Source organism: Poecilia reticulata, chromosome 5 (genome assembly GCF_904066995.2).
Source record: "Poecilia reticulata chromosome 5, P_reticulata-male-v2, whole genome shotgun sequence".
Taxonomy (NCBI): domain Eukaryota; kingdom Metazoa; phylum Chordata; class Actinopteri; order Cyprinodontiformes; family Poeciliidae; genus Poecilia; species Poecilia reticulata.
This window is the reverse complement of record NC_088834.1, coordinates 9,576,863-9,601,911: the sequence shown is the minus strand read 5'-3', so window position 1 is coordinate 9,601,911 and position 25,049 is coordinate 9,576,863. Positions and strand designations below refer to the sequence as shown.

Here is a 25,049-nt window from a genome sequence, read left to right as displayed (position 1 = left end):
TCACTTTAAACTAGCAGCACATCAATAAAAACACAAAAAAAGAAAAAAGGGGAACATATCTGGCTATAAAAACAAACTAAATAGTTATTTATCATGCACACATTACTCGTGATGTGTGTCATCATGTAGTTTTCAGTGCTGATGTAGACAAGTATGAAACTTTAAGACCTTTCAGGGTAAGATTTACTTTCCAGGGTGATTTCTTATCTGATCTCAAGTCATAAATAACACCCAGGGGCCAGTTAGCTCTGCAGCTGCGATTTCAAAAGTTAAATGATAATGAAGACCAGTAGCAAAATATTTTTATGGCCAATAATCACCATAAATTAGCACGAACCCACAAACAATCAAATGTGATTTTCTCGTCGACGCAATTTAAAAATGAGGCACGTTTCTTACTTCATAGTAGATGAGCACAGCAACACAAACTTACCTCTACATCAACTTACTGTATTGAACATAAATTAACTACTACTTTAAACAGCTACTGCTGCTGTTCCACAAAGCTAAAGAACAAAAACAGGTAAAGTGTTAGTGAGTGTGGCCTCCTCATCTGGTAGTTTTATGATTCTTTTAAATTTTGTAAAAAAAAACTGTGACAGTAAAATATCAGCAAACCAAATTTGTATTTCTTTGTTTTGTTGCAGCATTTCATGGCCATTTTAATAAGCAATTTATTCTGCTAAGATTTCTTCTGTTATTCAAGCACTACATAGCTGATGTTATTGTCCAACATTCAAAAAAAATAATGACTAGCATCAATTTCAAAGATCGCATGTCCAAATCTTCCAGATGCCAAATTAAGTCTAATTAATTTTTTATGATGATGAGAAAACTTAAGGGCAGTTATTTCCACCGTTACATTTTTCTACATCTGGTTGTTTATGAAATCCTTTTAAAGGAAATAATAAACTCAGAACTAGTCATCATATTTGTCTGCATGTAACGGGTTATGGGGTACGAAAGCACTGGAAAAACATTCACTAAGTGCTTTTTAGTGCCATGCACGATCACCTGAATAACAACACTGTGGGATGTAGACACAGAGGCACAACAGTGCCATCAATGGCCAATGTGGGAATTACTATTTTATGTATTACCATAGACATATATAATACATGTTATAAACCTTTTACAGCCCATTGCATTGTGCAGGTTTATTTTTGATAGAGTATCTCTTTTCCTCCATTCACTGTAACGAAGCATCAGGCTTGTTTATTTCGTTTTTGTTGTTTATTCAGCAACCCAGAGGGGTAACTTGTTTCCTACAGGGAGAGGAAGACAGACAAAACAGGGAAAACTGTTGGCCAAACTTTTCCATCATGATTTAGTGAACGAGATGCGAAAATTCTTCCTTACATTCTCGGGCAATTTGCATCTCTGTGTGTGTTAAACCTTAGCTGATAAATTTTTTTTTACATTATTATTTAATTTTCTTGTTGATTGGTTTTCTGTCATACAAATGCATCTGGACATGTGCAGGTGTATGGATGTGTAAGCTACGAGGCAGGCACACATGCACACAGTGAGAACAGAGGATTCGGCTGAGATCAGCAGCTCACCCTCGGCTGTCAAATATTCTGTCAGCACAACCCAAGAATCACAATTGGACTCTTTGGGAGGCATTAATTCAAAGCACCGTAACAATGCTCTCTGAAACCAAATCAACTGCCTGTAGTCAGCATATCAACTCTCAACTCTTTATCTCTCTATCTTTTCCTCTTTTCTGACCTCCTTCTCCTCCCTTGCACTCCCTTTCTGTAATGGCTTTTTAGGACTGTATTTCTCCATTTTTCTCACTATGTAGTTGAATCTTTAGCTATGCCTGCAAAGGGGACTTGCTTTGTTTTCTGTAAAGAGACCGATTATATCTGGAACCCTACTGTTGATCTTAAGTTGCATTTGCAATCAGAGAAATAACTGTTTGGTAAAATTTGTATTTATTAAGGAAGACCCTTTTTTTTCTGGGACTTAAAATGTCAAAGATAATTCTGTTTAAAGCAACACATTACACCCAAGGTCTCTCTCGTTTGCATGATGTCTGTAAGAATAAATGCGAAAACATAGTCATGGTGTTTCACTACAATAATAAAAAAAAATCCACCAATACAATTTGTCATGATTTAAACAAAAACATTAAACATTTAGGAGTTATAATTGTTATTTCAGCCAGATTTGCAGCATGAAATAAAATGCTGAGGTCTTGGATAGCCAATCGAAGGAATTGCAAGAATGAAAAACAAACTGAGATATTAAACAATGACTCCACTGATGATACATCCAAGACTATTTGACCTCTGCCTTTTGATAAAGGCCTGCAACACTTCCATCAAATCATCATTGTTATCCTAGATAAATTTAGTATGAAATTAATTTTCTCTTATCCTGCAATTAATTCAGCTTCTTTTCTCAGATCAATAACAGCAATGTTATAAGAATGTAGTACTATTTTTATTATTATTGCACTAACTCCCATATATTCCCCCTTGCACATAAACTTAACATCTGTTAGTTTCGCTCTCCTCAGTGACACTGATTAATTTAGGGGGAACGAAAATCCATCTTATTTTTGCGTCCTTTGCCTTCCATGTATGGCTAATTAAGTAAAAAAAGAAACAAAATCCTCAGTTTTTTCTCTTAGTTGAAGCTTTTCTCAACCATCTGCTTTCGGCTTGTAACACACTATATCTTGCCAGAACACAAGAGGAGCCTCTGCTTGTCAGCTGTTGGTACAAGTTGTATTGTTCTGCCATATTTGTTTGGTCTTCAGAAAACAAGCTTGTAAAGATGAGGGGTTTAAAAAGACAGAGGGAGATAAAAGAAAATGAAAAGTTTCTTCTCCTTCTGTGTGTCGGGCAAAACAAGGGCACTGACTGTACCTTATTAATGCACTCCATCTTTCCTGGTTTTGTGTCAAACTTAATGCAAAGGGCAGGTGTGTGTCTGCGAAAGAGAGAAGGTGACTGAACAGAGAGCAAACACATTTCTACCATCAGGAGTTATTTTAATTCATATTATCCTTGCCAAAGGCTGGACTCTAGAGAAAGGTATTTAGAGTTTTTCCTCTTGCGTTCAGCTTTACTGATGTAGATGAAACCAAATTACTTTCTTTCCGATTTTAAATAATAATAAAACAGTTGAATAAATTCCTGGCTATTATTCAGCATTTCTCTGTGGAGATGTAAAATATATCCCACCATCTGTGGACCGCATAACGTTTTGGTACATTTTAAAAAGCACTGTTGAATTTTCTATCACACCTGCTTTCCACCACATGCAGTCAAGCTTTGCATTGTTGTTCAGCAGATACCGAATCTGTCACCAAGCAGTGTGACTGGAGACATGAAGCCACGTCAGGAAGAAGCATCAAAAAAATTCTTGGACTGAACCAAAAGCAACACAGTGTTATGAAAGTTTGAGAAAAACCACTAAGTCAAAAAGTACGGACAGTGAATATCATAAAAAGATACAGTACTTTATGTTCAGTATACTCAACAGTTTCCTTTTAGGTAAAACCACCCTGTTTTTGTTATCAGACAATCAGCTATAACTAAAACATCGATGTTTTGATGGTTGATGTAAGTGTGGAAAATCTGCAGCTTTGTACCCCCCTGTAAACTGGGATCTGTGTTGACTAATGGAAGAGAAACTATTGGAGAAATGTAAACACGAGATACAGCAACAAGAGGAAGGGTGGAGTTAGCGCAGAGGATCCGAAAATACAAGCAAACAAAAGAAGACGAGAGAAAGGTTTATATAACAGCAGAGCAAAGATGAATGCAATTCAATTTCAGATGAAGTGGCTATTATATAATTACTTACCAAAAAGGTGTGCATGTGCATGCGTACTGACTTGTCTACAGGTGGAATAAAGTTGCTGAAATGCTAGATCTTGCTATAAATAGAATGTATAATACTGATGTTTGTTGGATATTTCCAGCAGTATGACCAGTAGTTTAACCCTTGTGCGTGCGAGGACTGAGGCAAACATAGAGGACTATGGCAAATGATACAAGTTTTACGTGTGTGTGGTCGGTTGAACCCCATTTCTACATACAGGGGTTATGTGTCAGTATTGGCCCGAGGCAGGTGGCCCCTGGCTTCATGTTCTGGTTACGCTTGAGCTGCTTTGGCCACAGTTGACATCTCTTTCACGCATAAAGAGATGTGTTTTCCACAGTGCAGCAGTTCTTTGAAGTAAAGCACTTCATTGAATCTGAATGACAGACAACATACTTCATCATTTTTGATGCTTTTATATGTCCAAAAAGTAGTTGTTGTGATCTTATACATGTCGCTTACAAATACGAGCATTTTTATATTTCTATGTTAGAAGCTTGAGTCGTATTTTTTCCAATATTTCATTTTTCTGGCATAATTCGAAATTTCACTTTGAAACAAGCAGCATTTTTGCACTTCACATTCTAGAGGCTCTAATCCACAGAGATTAGCAGAGATAGAGTAGGAAAATTAACATCAAACAGTGTGTGTAAATCCCCCCTAACACTCTGTAAAGAAGAGTTGGTTGCATAAAACACAGAAGCCTAAAAAAGTACCAAAGGACGTTCTACTAGGATTTAGGCGTAAATACAACCTTCTGAATCCTGATGCCTACACGTCTTTTCTGGAATATAATTCTTCAGTCAGATGTAAATACCCCAGATGCAAAGCAAATTATAATATCATGCATCACTTCTCGTCAGATTAAACTATATCACACTTATTACTAAATATGTAAGGGGAAGTGATTCACCAGAATGCAATATGTAAACCAGTGTAGCAGTTTGCATCTGCACCCCTTTGATTAAAGCAACTATAAGTTTGTATAGACCACTGAAAAAGTGATTCACAGTCTGTTATTGACTGTCGGACCGCCACAGCTAGAATATCGACTGATGCATGTTTGTGATGCTGAGCTCATTATTTACTATCTGCAGATCTCTTATAGGAAGAGCATGTTTAGAAGCAGTCGCAAGTAAAATAACTTTTATTTCTATGTGTAATATTTAATGTTATTATGCAGGCATTGTACAGTTCAGGTAGAAATCCCATCCTTAGGATGTACATACATCTTTGGTGTGCATTCACTGCGTGTGGATACCCTGAGAGCATCATATGCCACCGATGAGCGCTATACGGCGGTCATAGTGTTTCCCTATAACTCTGTCTGGAACCTGCATTCCTCTCATTGCCAGTGTGTGATGAGTGCAGCCTTTCAGCTAATCTGGGAAGAATGTTGGCCTCAGTCGCACATGTGTTCCATTAAGACCAGATCTGTGTAAATAATATAACATGCAACAGCTAGCATTACAGCAGGTAACTATAACCCCACAGCTGCGCCTTTTGGCTTTACGGTGCCCTAACAGCCCAGCATATAAAAAGGCAGAGCCCATCTTGATTTTTATTGAGAAAATGTATGGCAGCGCCCTATGTGCTTTTAGCAAGAAGTTGATTCAAGGAAATTTTGCTGTTAAAGTAATTATGGTTTGTTAGAGAAAAGAGCTTTTCTTTTTGGGTGGCTGTATAAATATTTTTTTGTGGAAAGGTACAAATATTTTTAAGTTATCTAACACCTACATTAAGAAGAACTGATCAAAACTTTGTGAACAATTTCCAGTCTTCGGTTTTTGTAAAGCTGAAGATTTACAAAAACTGCAGATACCAATTTGAGACAATTCCAGTTTCCTATTAAGAACAATAAGAAGTCAAAGGTCTTCCTTTAAAATAGTTTAATAAATGTCTGTGTTTTCTCTCGCATCATTCTTAAACACTTCACAGAGAATTACATTTGTTAACTTTGAGTCACCTTTACTCAGTGAAGATTTCACACTAAATAGCGTAGTGGTTTCTGCAACAGTAGCTATTTGGTTTGTTGAGTTCACTGATGGGCGAAAGAAAATTTTCACTTTCTGATAAGCTAAAAATAAAATGATTGTAGTCATCAGCTGATTTCTTTGTACATCTAAACAACATATGTTTCTTGGAAACTTAATATGAAGACAGTTTTACAGTAAAAATAAAATATAAATAAATAACTGAAAAACCTAAGACAAACAAAGCCATTATTTGCGAATTTATATCAATAGAGTAATCAAAACAATATGTTTGAAATATGGCCACACAAAATAAACTCTTGGATAAATAATTTATTTGAAATCTTTTTTTTTTTTTTTGCATAAACAAATGAGGGATTTAATTTTTTATACAAAATGAAAATCTTCCATTCGTTCATCTGATGGAATTATTCTGTGCATCAGAATAACTGCTGTCATGTAAACGTTTGCTAAGCCATAAAATATTGTCACATGGCTGGGGTCTGGCAGCAATGTGTATCCCTCCCTCCATTGTTAACAGCCTCTGTGTTCAGACAACTCTGATTGGCTCCTTGTGTTTATTGTCTGATTGACTCGGCCTCCGCCGGGTCGGAGGACGATTGTTTGCTTTCACCGTCTGCCTGGGGAAGTCCCTCTTCGTCTCATACAGGCCCAGTTACAGTATGTAACACAAAGTTCAGAGGATGCCCGCACCTTCCTGGTGTGGTGCTGCATCTTCCTGTCACAGATCACTAATGCTTGTCAGAAAAGCAGGTCAGTTATTTATTCATGTGTAGATTTACTTCTACACTTAAAGCAACAAGTGAACTCTCAGAGCTACTCTATTTTGGTTAGAGCCATATTGGGGGTGTGCTAGCCTAAGAAAAGAAAGAGGGGTTAGACGGAGCATGATGTCGAGTGAAGATGGCAAACGATTAGAGCCGCGGTTTGGCAGAATTATTACAGAAACAGTAAAAAAAGTCAGCCCACAAAACTGAAAGAGAGGTGGCACGGGGCGAGAGCCGCTGAAGTGAGGCCTCAAAAACAACAAAAAAAACAGCGTCAGAGAACAAGTGTTCCAAACAGTGCTTCTTGCACTTGTGAACTGTTGTGAGCCAGTGAGGAAATGTAAGGGAGTTTGGCCATTGCTGTTCTGGTTGCCAGGACTCCTAATGAGTCTGTCAGGGCCAGTTAGCACAGCCAGGCCTGCTTGTGTCTCCTCCAGGCCACAGACAGCTGTTATTAGCCCTGTAATGCAGCATGCCACAGGGCTAGATTAGACTGGCACACTGGAAAAATATCAAACATTCACTCACTGTGGCCTCTGTTGGTGAAAGTGGCTATTCTGTGAGGCGTTCATTTAGCCGTCTCTGACCAGGTAACTAACAAGGCTCCAAAAAGAAACAGTGAAGCCAAGAGTTCGGCTACAATATATCCCATTCAAAGCTCTAAATGTGCATCAGATACTTTGAATTTTTTTAGTTTCAACATAAGACTAAAAATACATTCAGGGAAAACAGCCAATAGTTAGAAAAACAGCTTTACTACCTTTACTTAATTGGTTGTAGGAACCTTGCAGGGTTGTATTTAATAATGCTGTGTCATCATTATGCAACCCATATCACTGCTGCTTACTCATGTGTTTTTCATTTCATAATGAACATAGGAAATCAAAATAGGACACAATGCATGCCCTTTGTGTTACAACCTACACAGGGCAATGCTAGAGTGGGCCAGTAAAGTTTTATTTTTCGGAACTCAGCTAACATATAGTCATCAAAGGAACTATTACAAAAATTGTTTCAATAAAACTCAATGAATAAATCCACACAAAAAAATAATTAGATCTACATTAAATTACATTTAAAAAAAAGACCTGGTCCTAACTATTTAACAAATCTAAAGATGCATATAAAAAAAAATGTATGGAACTTTTTAAAATCTAAACTGAAGTCAGTTAATTAATGTGCAGAGAATACTAATTATGCACTATAAATTATAATCTTACTCGCTGTGTTATGAACTTCTTTCATACATGGTATGTTACCCGACCCTTTACTTACATTACTGTGTGGCTTTGTGGTAATCATTTTACATTAGACTCCTTAGATGCTAGCTACATTTGTGGGTTTTTGTCATTTGACTTTAAAAGCTGCATCCTATCATACTTTCTTTTGTACAGTAGAGGTGCTTAAGCGTGTGTCACGTGACTGATCAGAAGTGAAAGGCAAGGTCAAAAACAGCCAGCTCAAAGCTGTTTGTCTCACTTAGCTGTTAAAAATATGTGAACACGTTTCATTTATTTGAAATTTGCAAATGTGTTCAGTTTCTTGTGGTTTTTGTGTTTAAAAACTGGGTGTGTTTTGTGGAGTAAGAAAATGAATCTTTTAAAAAAGGGAGAGCAGAAGTGATACATGTATAACTTAAAATAAAAATTAAAACATTGTTCTAAATTAATTACCTGTTTTTTTTTTTTTGTTTGTTTGTACACTTTATTTCCCAATTTGTTTTGATCGGCAGCGGAAAACAGCTTTTCAGTGTTTGTTTTAACCAGGCAGCAAACAGAAGCTAAAACTGTCCCCAGAGAGGAAAAGAAACATCTAATTTTCGTCAATTAACGTACATGAAAGGACACTGATGTACTGCAAATCAGGTGAAAGCAGTTGAAAAGGAGTGAAGAGCAATGATAATGTGAGAATAACAGAATATCAAGGAGTCTCGGAGGTGCAGTGAGGTGCTCATATTTGAGAGGGAAGTGAGGAGCGAGATAATGACAAAGAGACGTGATAAAGGAGGTGAGATTTGAAGTGAATCCTGGGAGGTGCTCATGCTGTGGCTGTGGTCCTCGCTGTCAACCCCGCTGAGCTAACCACATCTTTTCCTAGCAGGAAACATTGTTTTGTTTTGTTTTTTTCAAAATCATTAGCTTTCCAACAAGTGAGGGCCTTTTGCCCCAATTTTTTTAGGTTGAGTTTTATGGCAGAAATTCCACATGTGGAAGTGCAGGGAGGAGCCAGAAGAACTAAAAACCCCCTTCACTCTAATTATGGGCTGTGCAATATATAGAAAATGTAGTGGAGCCCAGCTACCAAAAACACAACAGCTTAGTGAAATTAGTGCCGCTGCGTGGGCTGAACGTATGCACTTATTATGCACGGTAGATCACCATGATCTGAGTGGATTTAGCATAGCCAACGTGGAGGCTTTTGGACTTGGTGGAAATCTAAGAAGCAAACTCTTCATAAACAACTAATAGGACTGAGATGTGAGGTTTCATCATACCTAGTTTGATAAAAAAAAAAAACTGTCTTACTTTGTAAATAAAAACAGTTTAATAATCATTTTTTAGATTCTGCTTAAAAATTCAGAAAATGTACTAATATTGTTCATTTTCTGCTTCTACAGAACAGATACGCTGCTGCAGACAGAGGCGTGAGGCTCTACAGTTCCCTGCCCATGCGCCCAAACCCTGATGGCAAGAGGCTGCCCTCTACTGGGGTATGATTCATCTTTCTCGCCCCACCTCACCCCTCCACCACACCTCTGCACCCTCACCCATTGGTCTCATGTTCACATAAATATCACCTAATGCAGCACAATGGTCCTAGCAATTTAAAAGGGTGTGCTGGGCTTAAAAAGTGTGAATAAATGTATTGAAAGTTTTAATTTGGAAATCTTGATCTTAGATCCAAACAGGACTTTGCAAAAACGTTTCATATTTTGTTATGTTACGCACACAAAATTAAATGTACTGGAATTTGATGCGAGAGACCAATACAAAGTAGTGCATACTTATGAATTGTAAGGAATTTTATACACATAAAATTCTCAGCTACCCAGAACCAACACATTGTAGAACCACCTTTTGCTGCAATTATAGCGACAAGTCTTTACATGTCTCTGACCTCCAGGGATATATAGAGACAGACATTTTAGGCCATTCTTCTTTTCTGGATAGCTCCGGCTCACACAGACTGAACAAAAAGCATCTGCGAACATCAATTTTCAAGCATTGTCAAAGAGGGATTTTAGTTGATAGAGACAAGAAAGCTCATCAGAGTTGATGAGAAGATTGAGTGAGCAAAATACATGGAAATCCTGTAATAAAAATGTGAAGGCAAAAACAAAAAAAACCTTTGTGACAGGAGTAGGGATTTACAGAATAATTACCCTAAACATAAAACCAGAGCTACAACTGAATGGTTTCGAACAAAGCCCAAAATGGCACAATCAAAACTTGAACATTGCTTCAAGTTTTGATGGGTCCCATCTTCCAATGGGTCCCATCTACTGACTACTCTTAAGTTTTGTTTCTTTTGCGCAAAATAATTGGTTAAAAATGTTTTTAAAAATCAGTCTGGAGATTCTGGAAGAGACATACCCCAAAATGACAGCTGTAATTTAAACAAAATGTGGTTTACAAAGTATTGACGGAAAACGGCTGAAGATGAAATACATGCCATATTTCTTTCTGCATAAAAAAAGATACAATTACACAATTATGCACTACTTAGAATTGGTTTATCACATAAAATCCCAAAAAGTTTGTGGTTGGTTAAAAATGTCTAAGGGGAATGATTACTTAAGGCTTTTGATATTTGGATATTTCTTATCTTGCAGCAGAGTAGTCCCTGATACTACACTCACATTCCCCCGGAATGGTTTTCTCTGTGTCATGTTACCGCTTCATAACTACAGTGTCTAATTAATTCCAATGTACTTGATAGTTTGTGTTGTAAAGTTTCAAAAAGTACCTTTTTTTGGTAGATGGTGAACTGCATCACTCACAATATAAAAGGATGGAAGAGATTTCTGAATGAAATTCTGTTAGCTCAAACCTGTTTGTGGCACAAATTCTAAGGACAGGTGAATGTAGATAAAGCATAGTTATTTTTTCATAATCTCTGGTGTTTTGTAAAGTATTTGTGTTATAACAGCACGATTTGAACATCAAAGTCTCATTTTCAGTTATTCTAACACATAAGTGTTCACAAGGATGCTAGAAAAATTATTACGTTTATTGAAGTTGCTGCACTTGCAACTCTTTGACTTTGACAAAGTGCTGCAGTAGTCAGCCTACTTTGTTTGTGAAACCTCCCTTTCATTTTTTTAAAATATGTAAAAAAAAAAAAATCTTTTAGCGTTGTAAAAAAAATCATAATTAGAATCTAGCTCGCCTTGCTTTTATGCATTTATGTAACAAAGGAGAGAAAATGAAAGAACAATAGAGCAAAAAGAGAGAATTTAATTTCCTCCGTTTTTTTCATGTTTCACTCCATGCAAGTGCTTTTTGAATTATCTCCTGGGTGCTCCAGGGCTCAGCAAGAGGAAGAGTGGGTGAGTCAAGGGGGGGAGGGAGTGAGAGAGAGAGAAAAAGAGAGAGCGAGAGAGAGAGAGAGGAGACAGGCAAAGTTAAAATAAAGCAATATAATATTGTTGGTGTGCACCTTTTTTAATTACAACCAAGATTATATTGATGTCTCTGGCCACATGTCCTAAATCATTTATCAAGAGAGAGAGATTGCTAACAAAGCATTTCTAAGAAAGCCACCCTCTCACAGGGGCTGGAATCATATGTTATCTAAAGTGAATATTGTTAATGCTTTTCAGTGAAGAGACCTACTTACAAATCATGGGAATGAGCTCCTTGTCAGGGCATGCGTGAGGCAGTGAAGATATAAATCTACCCTGGTCTGATACTCTCTTGTGCAAATTACACTGCATCTAAAACTGAATGTAGGAGCTGTTTGTGAAATGAACTTATTGGTTAAGAAAAAAAAATTTGTGCAATGCAACAAACACGTCTAAATTGTCTGCTTTACAGTTCAGAAGCAACTTAAAGATTACATCTTTTGTGCAGATTTGCAAAAGGAGACAATGTGTGCTATTTTCTTCCTCACACCCCCCTTTGGTTATCTGTCATTTCCTTTTGTCTGTTATTACCTGTGTGTAAGAGTCTGTACAGTAGCACACTGTAGCTACAGGGCTGTATGGAGAGGAGGAGAATATAAACCACTTAACATGCAGGAGGAAACCAGACGTTTTTCCATTGCACTTATCAGGTGCTGCGGTAAGAGCAAGTGTCAAGGTGCAGTAGGTCCCTGCCCCCCCTCACCCCCCACCGCCCTCCTCACCCTTCCTTTCCTTCCTCCCCTCCCCCCCCTGCACACCCCTTTTATTTTCCCTGATTTCTATCTCTGAGCCCCCTCCCCTCTCTTCATCTCCACCACTCACTACATTCAGTTCAGTTAAAAGTGGGCTTGGCACTTCCGCAGCAGCTAACTCCCCCCCAACCTCCCTCACCACCAACACCACTTCTTCTCTCTCTGTCAAACTAACCTCTAACTCCTGCTTTTCACCTCTGTGTTTCCTGTCAAGGTGCACTGCCCACCTCCATATAACCCAATCCCCCCCCAACCTCCGGCTCTGCCCCCGCAACCTTTGCTTTTCTCTCTTTTAACATCTATTACAGCGCTAAGTGTCTATAGTTTACTTTCTAAAATGTTCAGTGCAGAGGCCATGATCTCCACGGCTCTGCTGTGGTGCATGCAGAGAGGGAGTCGTTCTGCTGTATGAGTGGCTTTGGATTCAGTTCTTTATCAGAATAGAAACATTTCAGACTAATAAGTGTGCAATACTTTATACACAATGTTTACTAGCTATGGGTCGGTTACCAAGTGTGAAGGTGTTGCAAGACTTTAAAAGTGAAGTTTCTGTCAAACTATTCCTGTTTAAATTTCTTTAAATGAGATCCCAGAGGAAGTGTCAAGGTGACCGACTGTCGGATCCAGGAGAGCAACTTTGGGCCTGCCCTACCTGCTTCAGTGGCTTCTAAAACGTTATTTTGCTTATAAAAAAAGATAAAAATCCATTGTTTGGACTTATGTCCAGTTGCAAAAGCATAATTTTAAAACTACAGTTACCAAGTTACCAGCAGCATGACTGATAAGCATTCCACTGCAGGGTCTTGACTGTTTAACAAGCCTGTTATAATAGTTTTATTCAGTAAAAAAACATGTACTACATTTAGTGATTTTTGCTCTTTAAACTTATTCTTAATCTATGAAATATTATTATAATGTAAAAATATGTAAGTCCAAGCACAACAAACTAACAGTTTTGAAACAATGACATAAACGTTTGCACATTCTTCTTTGCAAACTAATTGAAATTTGGGTAGATTGGGTAGATTAGGATTTTTTTTTAGGCCTCAGCAAATATTAAGACCTGGACTTTGACTGAATCATTTTAACAAATAAATGTGTGGATATAAATCCCCCCATTGTATCTCTGGCTATATGAGTGGGACATTGTCCTGCTAGAAGTTAAACCACTTCAGCAATCCTAAGTCTTTTGTGGACATCGACTTCGAAAAGCTCATTTTGACTTTCGCATTCCCACAGCATGATGCTGCCTCTGCCATGTTGCACAGTGGAGATGAGCATCACTCAGCATTTTTCCCCTAGGTTTTCATGTGTGAAAAAAAAAAAAAAAAGTAAAACGCATACTGCATATTTTCAATTACAGTTTGTAATTTTGTACTACATTGCTTTGAATTGACGTAGTAATTAAATAAATACATTGTGGAAAGTGGTTGCAATTTGTGTAGCCGGTGACACATCAAGGGATGTTCACGCTTTTTGGGCAATGTAGATACAGAGCACATTGATTTGCACATTGATTTGCAAAGTTGAATTAAAAGTAATTCAACTTTGCAGAGTTAGGAAGGTGTCATAGCACCATAAATGGTCCGTGCAAGTGTTTGGATTCTTTCTTAATCACAGAAGTACAAGAGTTTTAAATGGTAAAGTCTCAACACAAAGTTGGTTTAAATTCCAGATGATGCAATGGGGCGTCTGAGGTGATGAAACTAATTATTAAACATCCTTGATGGGGGAGGGAGCGTTTTACTTTACCTGATTGTGGATTCTTTGTAGGAAACCAAATTGTTTGAACTGCTTTTCTAGCTGTTCCTGTTGTTGTTTAGTTCTCCTGCCTTGACTGTAGCACAGAAGGGTGAAGGTTCAGAATCTGCTGGAACACAAAGATGACAGCATAATTTCAGAACTGTTTTTTTTTTACATCTCTCTCTCTCTCTCTCTCTCTCTCTATGCTGCTTTGTCTCTCTCCATGTCTTTTTCTCTTTCTCCAAGCTGATTTGGAGCCTTGCATAGTCAATTATGTAGGGAGTCAGAGTCGGAGAGGGGGCTTGAGCTTCCATATTTTGGTGTGATATTAATATTGCATGAGCGCTATTCTGTAGCGATATCTAAGACAGTGCCTATTAAGGCGGCAGAAGGAGAAGAATGTGACAGACACAAACACACACTCACAAAAAGAGCCTGAGAGCAGGGGTGAATCAGTCGGGATCAGGCGCAGGTTGTTCTAATTAGTGTTTTCCTGATTTAATACGGAGGAGTATTAAGAGCAACTCATTTTCTTGTTTAATATGTCATGTTTGTTTATCCTAACATGACTCGCGTCATTCTGTAGAGCTATTGTGTTTGATGTTAGTGGGAATTGACTGATGTTCACTGCATCTGTGCTAAAACTGGAATATTTTAACCAGCCCACTGGAAAGAAATTTGAGAAGACAACTGTGCATTGTATAAAAATACCATTAATAATTGTAATATTACATGTTTCGGAGCAGGGAGGATCTGACAGCAGCCTATTTATTTCCAGCTGCTGGATGGGTATCAATGATGCATGCAGTATGTGTCAACAGTGACAGGCTGAGAAGGTCCCCAGTGATGACTGAGATGCTCAGCGTGGACACTTATTTCTTTTTGGGTGTTAAGTGGCAGTGACATGGTGCAGTTTTAGCAATGACATCTCATTTCATGCCACCAAAAGCTGAGTTTTTAGCTGTGATGGATGTAAATTCTGCAGAGAAATCAGATTTATTTGGCTGCAGATTTTAAATAATTACAGAAGATTTCAACTTTGTGTTTGGACAGATATGTTATCACACTATTGGACACACAGCCAACAATTCACCAGTAACATGTGAACTGTAATGGGATCTTTGTAGATATATTGTTTAACAAAAAGTGTTTCATTTTTTTATCACAAGCTATTTGAACTCTAAATAAATAAAGTCAAGTATTGCCAGACGTTATTATTATTATTATTATTATTATTATTATTACTACTATCTAGGTAATAACCATCACCACAGGGATCTGTTTTGATACAACCGACTTTAATAATGTACCAACTAGCACATTTAAAGTTTGGCAAACTCTTCTTTTCTAACTAAAAGCTTGGCTACATTAATGTCTTAGAGTCACACTAATCTTTGCAAAGTGAGAGAAAAAGAGGAGCAAATCATGGAGTGTTAACAAAACAGCACATTGTCATGACAAAAGCACAAACTAGAGGCTCAAAGTGCTACTTTTAATAAACACCATTCTGTTATCACGGCATTGGCTGCATGTTGAAATTTCAAGAATTGCTACACTTTCTTACTACATAGTATTTTTTTACATAGAGAAATTTCAGATTCAGAATATATATTGCTTGTTTCTAATAAGTTCTATGTAAAATCTTCCAAACTAGGGACATTGTCACCACCTATTTTTTAGAAGGTACCAGTGGGTGTAAGCCATGTAGTCATGGATTATGATTATTCTTGAATCTGTAAATTGGAAATTTGGAAACTTAAAGATGGAATTCCTGAAAAGACAAGTTCATTTCCACAGTCAGTAATGAATAGTTGCTGCATAAAGGCGAGGTAAAGGAGCAGGAGACATGACAGGCAGTACTTCTACAATAATTGCACAATTGATCAGATTCACAGGTACCAGCAGAATTTCACAAAACCTTTTGGAGTTTAGTAAAATGAGATAAAACTCAGGGATTTGCCTTTATGCATAAATCATCATAACTTTTGAAAGTTTTTTTTTTGTTAGGTTGTCTCGTTTTCCAAATTTAGTTCATTCCGTGGTTTTTGGATTCCTTGTGTTTTTCTTATGCACTGTGGTGGTAGATATGTTTATAAGCTCTTTACTGAGCTGCAATCTGCAGTTCCAGTTCTCTCTACACCTAAGTTTATGTTTTATTTTGAACATTTTTGTTTTACTTGAAGTCTTTGTTCTCCTTGTGCTCCTTTTTCTGTGATTCTTTGTCACATTTTACACTGAATCTTAATTATTTCTTGTTTTCCTGCTTTTCTGCTCCCCAAGTCCATCATTTTTTCTCAGTTCCTCAGTTCAGCTTCATTGATTTGCCTTTCCTTACAGCTGCCCCTTTACAGCTGGTTACTAATTAACCACATGTTCCTTGTTTACTAATCATTTCTCCATCCTAAACTTATCTCAGGTAGTCAGGTCTTGGCCAAATTCTCCTGTTGCTCCCAACATCTTGTGTTCCTGCTGTGATTTATTTATTTATTTTTTCCTGGGCTTAAGTTTTAGATTTTCCTAATTTTTAATAAAAAATTTATTTTCAATAGGCTGCCTGTTGCTTGCTATCTGCACTGGAATCTTCCGCTCAACCCCTTGCTTCATAAATGAGCATACATTTTATTTTCCTTGATCGTCTCTCGAATTTAAAACCACTACCTCTCTTTTTGAATCAAACCTCAAATAAAATTAGAAGTCGGTGCCGGCTAAGAAAAACCTAACTAGAAGAGCTCTACAAATGAGGTGCCTGCATGCTTTCCTGGATCATAGTCAGTTTTTGGAGTATAATAATATAAGAAGCGAAGTCACTCTGTTCAAACTGATGCACATGTACCTTTTTAGTTTAATGCGAATCCTTTTAATTTTCATCTCCAACAATATCGACAAAGTCTATGCTCCTTGTAGAAATACTCAGGCTGAATGCGAACAGTCTAAACCCGTGGACAACACGAGTTGCTGTCCTCCCAGCACCTGCTGGAGTTTAAAGAAGTATTTTTTTTTAAATCACAGCTTCCACACCATATTATACCAATGCCCATGCTGCAAAGTGTCTGGATAAAGACCTACACTCTCATCTCTCTAAAATGTAACAAATGTGTGTAAAACATCAGAGCCATAGCCAATGTGGAGGAAACAGTGAGGGGCGCAGTGGTTGGTGCAGAGGGGCGGCAAACAAGTGAGAAGGGAAGTAAGGGAAACTTAACATCTTAACACTTACCAGCACCCCTCCCTGCTTGATGTATGAGTGTAGTTGTCTTTCTCTGAAATTCAAATGGCAAAAGCAGATGAAAAACAAGAAGAAAAACCTCTGACTTTGGAATAAGACGGTGAGGCTGGAGGGTGGAGGGGCTGAGAAAAAGACCTGCCATCTATGTATTAGTGCTCTGTAAATATTACATGAGCTCCACATTCACTCAGTTGTTTGGCATTACTTCCACTGGATGGGTATATTATTTTAGAAACCATGCCTTGTTTATGGAGAGGTATGACCTACTTCCAGACACTCCTCTCTTTCTCTCTGGTATTTTTTTTTATTTTTTCTTGCTTCTTTCTCTCACTCCGTCCCTCTCTAACTCTCTTTTTCCAGTCTCAGTCTGCAAAAAATCTCAACTGCTTGTCCCTGCTGAACAATTACAAGGCAGAGAGACCCAAATGGAGATGTTTGTAGAAAACAACATGTGTATAATTAAGGTTTAATGAGCTCTTGTCAGGGTGGAATGTGCAATTAGATTGGTAATAGAAAATTCTGCCTGAACGCTAGTGGCAGAGGCTGGATGTGAAGTCAGCATGGCAGCGAATGAAAGAACAGCAAATTATTTCGAGGCCCACTGACAGACGAAGACAGCACTTGGTTGCTGCATTTAGATTTAAATACATGTTGAGTTTTCAAATGCAGAAAGAGAGATTTTTATTTTTTTTTTCTGTTCCTTCTGGTGAAGAATCATGTTCTTTCAAATTACTGTACTTATGCTTACCAGGTTGGTTTTTTGTGGTGAAAACAGACCACGAAGGGTGAAAGCTTTCTTTCACTTCAGTAGGATGAACCAAGACAATGATTGAGATTTGAATAGATACAATCAAGAATGCAATTTTGTTTGAAATGTCCTGTATTTCTTGAAAACGTTTTTCATTAATATTTTTGATGAGATTAAGCACATTAAAGTGAACTTTATTTTGAGTGAAAACAAAATGCTGAAGTTTCTGATCCTGACTATTGAACCAGTTCTATGACTGCTTCCCGTATAGTTTTGGCCTATGTCCAATGGCGACTGTTAATCCTCACATTTTGAAAGAATTGGACAATTTGAATTAACCATAAGAAAAGATATTGATGGTTGTCTGGTGCTTGAATGTTTTGGTATTTTATTGCTAGAATAATTAAAGAAAATACTTGAGTTTTACTTTATATATATATATATATATATATATATATATATATATATATATATATATATATATATATATATATATATATATATATATATGTGTGTGTGTGTGTAACACTAATGACTACTGCTATACAGTTGAAGCAAAGTATCTCTCTATTTCCACCAACAATCTTTTGCTCTGTAAAATTATAAATTGTGAGTATGTTGGAGTAGGTACACACACTTACAGAAAAAAAAATAATGTTTGGCTTTTTATGAATTAGTTTACTTGTCTCTAAAAGAGAGACCTCTTTGTTGGCTTCCTCGGGGGCTGCCCTTGAAAGGCTCCTATTGTGCACTATAAGCACTATGCTATAATGCAAGTGCATTTAATAGATTTAATGGAACGACCAGACAGAGTTCTCAGGCCCACATGTGATGAGAAGTGTGCTGGTTTAAGTAATCAGAAGGGACCACAACCTAAAGAAAAGTCAAGTACGGGACAGCTCTCATTTGCTTCCAACGATAAGCTTTATTTAAAATATTCTTGCATTTTTTTGTCCATGTTGATTTATTAAAAAAAATTTAAAATGCTTTGCTTTCTTACTTGTCATATGTTATGTGTTGTATGAATATCCACATCTATGTTCCACCTGAGCTGCACTGTAAGTCAAGGTTAGGCAGAGTGAGCAGAGTTGAATGTCAGCAATGTGTGAGCTTTGTTTTCATTGTGTTTACAGGGGCACAATGGTGCGATTATGTGGCCATCTGAAATCCTACACCTACCAAGAGCTTTGGGGGTCAGAGGTGGGGGAAGTGTGTGTGCCTTTAGCCCGATGAACCATGCATTAAAAAAAAAAGGCAAAGTAATCAGTCCAGCATCAAATCAAAACAACTCAGAATCTCTGAGTCACTCACAGACACAATGTTCTTTCTGCCTGCTGATACACATTTTTTAAATATATGTGCATGTTTTCCCTTTTACCTCTCACCCCTTGCTGCCGTTGTTGCTTTGTAATCTGGCATGCATTATTTTAAGGTGCCGTTTGGAAGAGCGGTCTCCCTCTTAAAGCTTCTCAGCATGATTGACAGGACCATAAAGCTGACCAATAAACCCAAGATTAATGTTATATCTAGAACCTGATAGATGCAATTAAGCCCATCATAAGCCAGAGAGGGAACAGACTTCCTTTGGGACTCATTCCATGGCGTGGTTTAACATGATCCTCAACTAAAAACCTTAATTCATTTCTTCTCATCCTGGATCTTAAAGTCGAGCACAAATTTAGCTAGTTCTTGGTCTTCTATGCCCTTTCGTGTCTCTTTCATGTGTCACTATCGTTCTCTTTTTTTCCTCCCTCACTCCATTTTGGTACATTTGTCATGGCGATGCAAAAAGAAATCATAGCTGCTCCAATTCATTTTGTGCTCTTTCAGTCGAGAAAGAAGGGCAATTCTGTTTCCCCTCGCTAGTTTCTGTGTTGAGGTTTAAAGGTAATGAAGACCATATTTCATCTGCATGGAGTTATTTGACCGGGCGTGGCAGACTTGGTCTGTTATGGGAAAATAAATATTATGGAAGGTCTAACTTTGTTATCTTTATCACAGTGGAATCAATGCATTGTGTGTGTGTATGTGAGTGTTATTATTCAGGATGCATGACAGAGACACATTGGCCAGAATGAAATATGTACAACTCTAGATCCTTTAACATATTCTCAAGCTGTAGTTATATAGTATCCAAACATGTATGCATATTAGCAACACATAAAGGGAGACTACATATGCAGGAGCAAATTTATGCCCTCATGCAAACCATATCTGCTTTATTGCGAACCATCCCCCACTCTCTCTGTCCTTTGCTTCAGACTGTTTGCGTGTGTATGTGTGTGTTTGTTTCTCTCTGTCTGTGTGCCTGTCTATGAGTCATTGAATGCTCTAATGACCACAGTCCTGACACAGGTATTTTGACTGCTGCCTCTTTCCATCGCCACATTGACTGACATGCGATTAGTTACGGTGGGCTGAAAAAGCCGGGGAGGGGCGGGCTGCTACCATGAAAAAGATTTGAGGAGGAGGTTTAAGTCCTCCTCTCCACGCCTCCCCTGCCTCATCTTTCTTTAAATCTGAAACATCCCCAGCCGCAGCTTCCAGCTCTGTGATTTGGTAGTCAGCTCATACAGCAAAAAACAGCTGGATTCACATCAACCTTATGAGAAAATCCTCTTCTCCAAATCAGTACCGTTAGCGGCGCTACGGCACAGAATGCAAAGCAAACTTGTGCTCTGTAAGATCATAGATTTGGTCAAAAATTGATATGAACATGACTTTTCTGAGTCAATTAGGCATTAACCCAACCCATCCAATCTACTCTCGATAGATGGCATATTCATCCAGGTCAGTTCCAACATTAAGCCTCCACAGCTTAAAGAGGAGCAGTGATATCCAGCAAACACCAAATATTTTCTTTTTTTTGTATTGGTTCAAAAGATGCATAAAATTGCCTTATTTGTACATAACTGATTTTATTTAGTTCCTTGATAAAATGGCATGTTTATGCAAAACAAATTTAGCATGCCAATATAAACATTTCCAGTACAGTTTTATCTGATCAAATTAAGTGGAATTTAGTCGGCACATACACAGAGGTCCTACAGCAAGTTGTCATGGTACAACGTTTTAAGGAAGGAATGTTAAATAATCAAGACAGTCTGTGGGGGTTTAAAACGTTTTGAGTTATGCTTCCATTTTATGTTCATGTCATGGGTTTTTGGATTTAATTGTTTTGGGATCCATTCCAGGCTCATAAATATAGGGAAAATATTTGACTTCGTAAAGTCAGGCCTTTGAACACATAATCACAACAATGCAGCGAACACTTAGTACACAACTCAAAAAAAAAAAAAAAAGCCTAATTTACATGGTTAGTGTTGCTTCTCTTTAAAATTGTGTACACTGCTCAGCATTATAAGATACAACTTAATTAGACTTAAAAATGGATGCAAAGGAAGGCCAATTGAACAAACAAGACAACATGTATCAAACTAATTGCTGTTTTTGTTGGAAAAAGTCTGAGTGTAGTAAAAAATATGCCAAAAGCAGTTGATCTTTATTTGAAATTAGACATTGAAGATTACAATCAGAGGTGGGGGAGGATTGTGATTTTTTTTTTCTAAAGAATTTTGAACTGTGGAAGTTTAAAATCCACAGCACATGCTTTAGACATTATATAACAACACAAGTATTGCAACTATGCTGTGCACAACAACGATGGCCTCATAAGAGGAAAGCCACTGCTGTCCAAAATGTACTTTTTGGATAAACATGTGAGTAGTAGGAAAACTATTATTTAGTGGACAAGGTTGTCACTCTAACAAAGTCTTAGTTTAATTTAAAAGCGGTTTAGAAATGAAAGTTAGCATTTGAAAGTTAGCACGTTTTGAAAACAAAATGTCATTTCCAAAATATTTCTCGGATTGGTTTGAGTACACTGAGAATTTCTCGGTGAATGAATAAAGGCATAATAATCTGAAAGTGTGAGTCTCAGTGAAAGCATGGGGAGCTCTATATATCTGATATGATCTAGTCAACTGTTCTATAACCTCAGTGACTCTGTTTACTTCCTGTATTAAACTGACATTGGTTTGGCTTGACGGAAAGATATTTGCAGCAGTTCTTCGACTTCATTTTGTTGCTCGTGATCTCCCTTTACTAAATTTCTTCCTCTCTCTATTTGGGCTTTTGCCACACTAAACTTGTCTGGTGTCAACTGCATCAGCTCCTCAGACCTTCTTTCTACCTTTTTGTTTCCAGGCTGCAATCCATTTCAAAACTCCTCACTGTCTTTCACTCTCCTTCATCTCACCCCTTCTCAGCTACTCCGCCTCCCCTTTCACCAAACCCGCCCCTCCCCCATCTCTGTTTTCCTTTGCTCAATTGTTTTGCTGTAGATTTGACCATGATTAATGACCTCAAACCCTCAGGAAGGCAAACATGGAGAGACACAACATGCTTTCTCTTCTCTTATGAACCTTTCTTTTATATATGTCAAAGGTCTGCCTGTATACTCACACTGAACACACTGTGGCTTGTGGTGAAAGAGCTACATATTAACAGAACATAAACTTTTGTTTTTTTGCTCTTCCCCAAAGGGTTTACATGAGAATTCTGGATCAGATGTTAGCAATATCAGTAATAGATAAAACTATGTAGAAATTCAAGAAGTATGAGGGAAGAAGGGAACGGGAGATCGACAGGCGGATTGGGGCAGCATCTGCCGTGAAGCGGGCGTTGTACCGGTCCGTCGTGGTGAAGAGAGAGCTGAGCCAAAAAGCGAAGCTCTCGATTTACCGGTCGATCTACGTTCCCACCCTCATCAATGGTCATGAGTTTTGGGTCATGACCGAAAGAACGAGATCACGGGTACAAGCGGCCGAAATGGGCTTCCTCCGCAGGGTGGCTGGGCTCTCCCTTAGAGATAGGGTGAGAAGCTCGGTCATCCGGGAGGGACTCAGAGTAGAGCTGCTGCTCCTCCATGTCAAGAGGAGCCAGTTGAGGTGGCTCGGGCATCTGGTCAGGATGCCTCCTGGACGCCTCCCTGGTGAGGTGTTCCGGGCACGTCCCACCGGGAGGAGGCCTCAGGGAAGACCCAGGACACGCTGGAGGGATTACGTCTCTCGGCTGGCCTGGGAACGCCTTGGGGTTACTGGAGGAGCTGGAAGAAGTGGCTGGGGAGAGGGAAGTCTGGGCCTCCCTTCTGAAGCTGCTGCCCCCGCGACCCGACCCCGGATAAGCGGAAGAAAATGGATGGATGGAGTATGCCTTAGGACTGTGTACACCTGAATAAAGTTCATTAATACATATTACAAAAAAATTCCAGTTTTTGCTTACATAGAATATAAAACTTTAGTGAACCTATTAATCAGCTTTTCTTATCGGTTGAGACAAATATTAATTGTAAAGCAGCTGTTTATTGTGTTGGTTTATTTTTCAGCAGATTGTTAGCTAACAAAAATTTTTTAAAGTAATCAGACTGAATAAATAATGCTGAGCAAAAATCGAAATCCATATAAGTTTTATTGTTTATTTTTAAATGCATTCAACACATGTTTTTTTTCCAAAACATGGGAAAAAAATTGACATTCTGAAAAAAAATTATGAACTACGAATAAATTAGCTGTATAAACAGACTGATGATTAAAGATTTAGCTTTCCTGTGAATCACTGAGCTAGTCATTTCTGGATAACTCGTTCTGAGAACTTCTTCACATCTATTTTACACGAAGTTGACTAACTTCCAACTTGTTTTCCTGTCCAGGATGATTGGACAATATTGCATAATTCTTCTGCTTCTCTTGGTTTTGCCTCACCCTTGTATGTCTTATTCTGGATCAAAGGCTGATTTAACTGGCTAATCTTGTTTGCTTGGAGCCAATACGTAGCTTGCTTACTGGTGCGCTTGGGGTCATTGTTGTCAAGTAACACATTTCAGGGGCATTTCCTCTTCAGTATAAGGCAGGGGTGCCCAGAGTCTGTCCTCGAGGGCCGGCATCCTGCATGTTTTAGTTCTCTCCCTAGTGGTAGTAACAACCTCCTCAGCAAGTCAGTGTTCTCCTTAGGCCTCCTAATGAGCCATCATTTGATGCAGGTGTGCTATACCAGGGAGCGAACTTAAACATGCAGGATGCCGCCCTCGAGGACCCCTGGTATAAGGCAACATATCTTCAGGTATGTTAATGTATTAAAAGTAGTCAATTATCACTTTATGAGGTAGGCACAAGAGAAATGTATCCCAATACCATGATGGTCAAGTCATCATTCTTCACTGTGAACAGGGGATGGCAAATTGACACCTCTTTTGTCAGTGTTGTTCTCTTAATGATGGACATTTGTGGGGTCTTCGTGCTGTTCACATACACATCTTCTAACTTTAAATAATCTAACTTTTACTTCCATTTAACTGTAAATGTGCATTTTCTAACATGCACATTTACAGTTGTCCAACTGGAGTTGGACAATTAGTCATCCTGCAAAACTATCAATAGCCTCTGTTTGATTGTGTTAACAGAACCTATAAGGATTGCTAACGCTTGTTTTCTAATGTCAGTTTGATGAGAGCCATAATCACAGGGGCCATTCAGCCATCAATCGTTCTTTGTACCTCAACGAGTCTTTGTATACTGTTAGTTTAAAAAAAAAAAATTCAGCCATCAATCGTCACGTGTCTGCAATTGCTGGGTTGAAATTCAGATGGAGGTTCGGAAGTGGATTTCTCCGGTTCAAAACGAAGCAAAAATAATCACAAGTACGCGAATGCCCTAAATAGGCTGAAACAGACGAGGCATTTCGAAATAAATACGCTTATATTTAGGATATGATCCGTGTTATCTTGGTAAAAAATGTTTTTCATATAATCTTGAGGATTTGCCCGGCATCCATGCAATGGACATAACTAACTGTAGCTACAAACCTCATATTAAACGACGAGCGAGAAGAAAGTTTTCAAAAGCCTGGAGAATACAATCATTTAGTTTCAGGTTGGGCCAAACATTTAGGATCAAAAGAAGCATTAAATGGCTGTCGACTTGTTCCTACCGGGTGAGAAGTGAGTTGTGCTATTTTAAGTAATTAGTCTGATAGCAATGCTATCGCTAACAACAAACTAGCCTATGTTATTTCTGTGAGCTTGGATCTCCCGGTAATAATTAATTTAGCTTCTGTAAACCCAAATTCATGCTGGAGTTGTATGTTGATGTCGAGTCGTAGGATGCTGGATTCAAGTCCAATGTAGGTCAATCATTAGCAGCGATCTACAGAAACCCCCATGTTCTGTCTGGCCACGAATATATTCGTGAACTATATTTAGTTCATGACCAGGTATGGGGGAATAGTCACAGCTCACTGTGACCGTATGGTTGGTAGGCTATAATTTATTTACCTTTTTTATTTATTTATTTTTTTTA

The 25,049-nt window shown here is 38.1% G+C and overlaps 1 protein-coding gene across 5 annotated transcripts in view; it reads left to right on the top strand.

Annotated features, from left to right (window-relative positions):
• The window catches only part of tox2 (TOX high mobility group box family member 2), a 122,886-nt gene that overhangs the window by 44,190 nt on the left and 53,647 nt on the right, over positions 1-25,049 (top strand). For 4 of the 5 annotated variants that reach the window (XM_081606990.1, XM_081606989.1, XM_008408418.3 and 1 more), the window contains exon 2: positions 9,219-9,311. In XM_081606990.1, coding sequence (XP_081463116.1) covers positions 9,270-9,311 — 42 coding nt within the window. In that variant the 5' untranslated portion in view covers positions 9,219-9,269. Of the gene's footprint in view, positions 1-9,218; positions 9,312-23,689; positions 23,815-25,049 lie in introns of those variants that run through there. The other variant, XM_081606987.1, reaches the window with a different exon arrangement.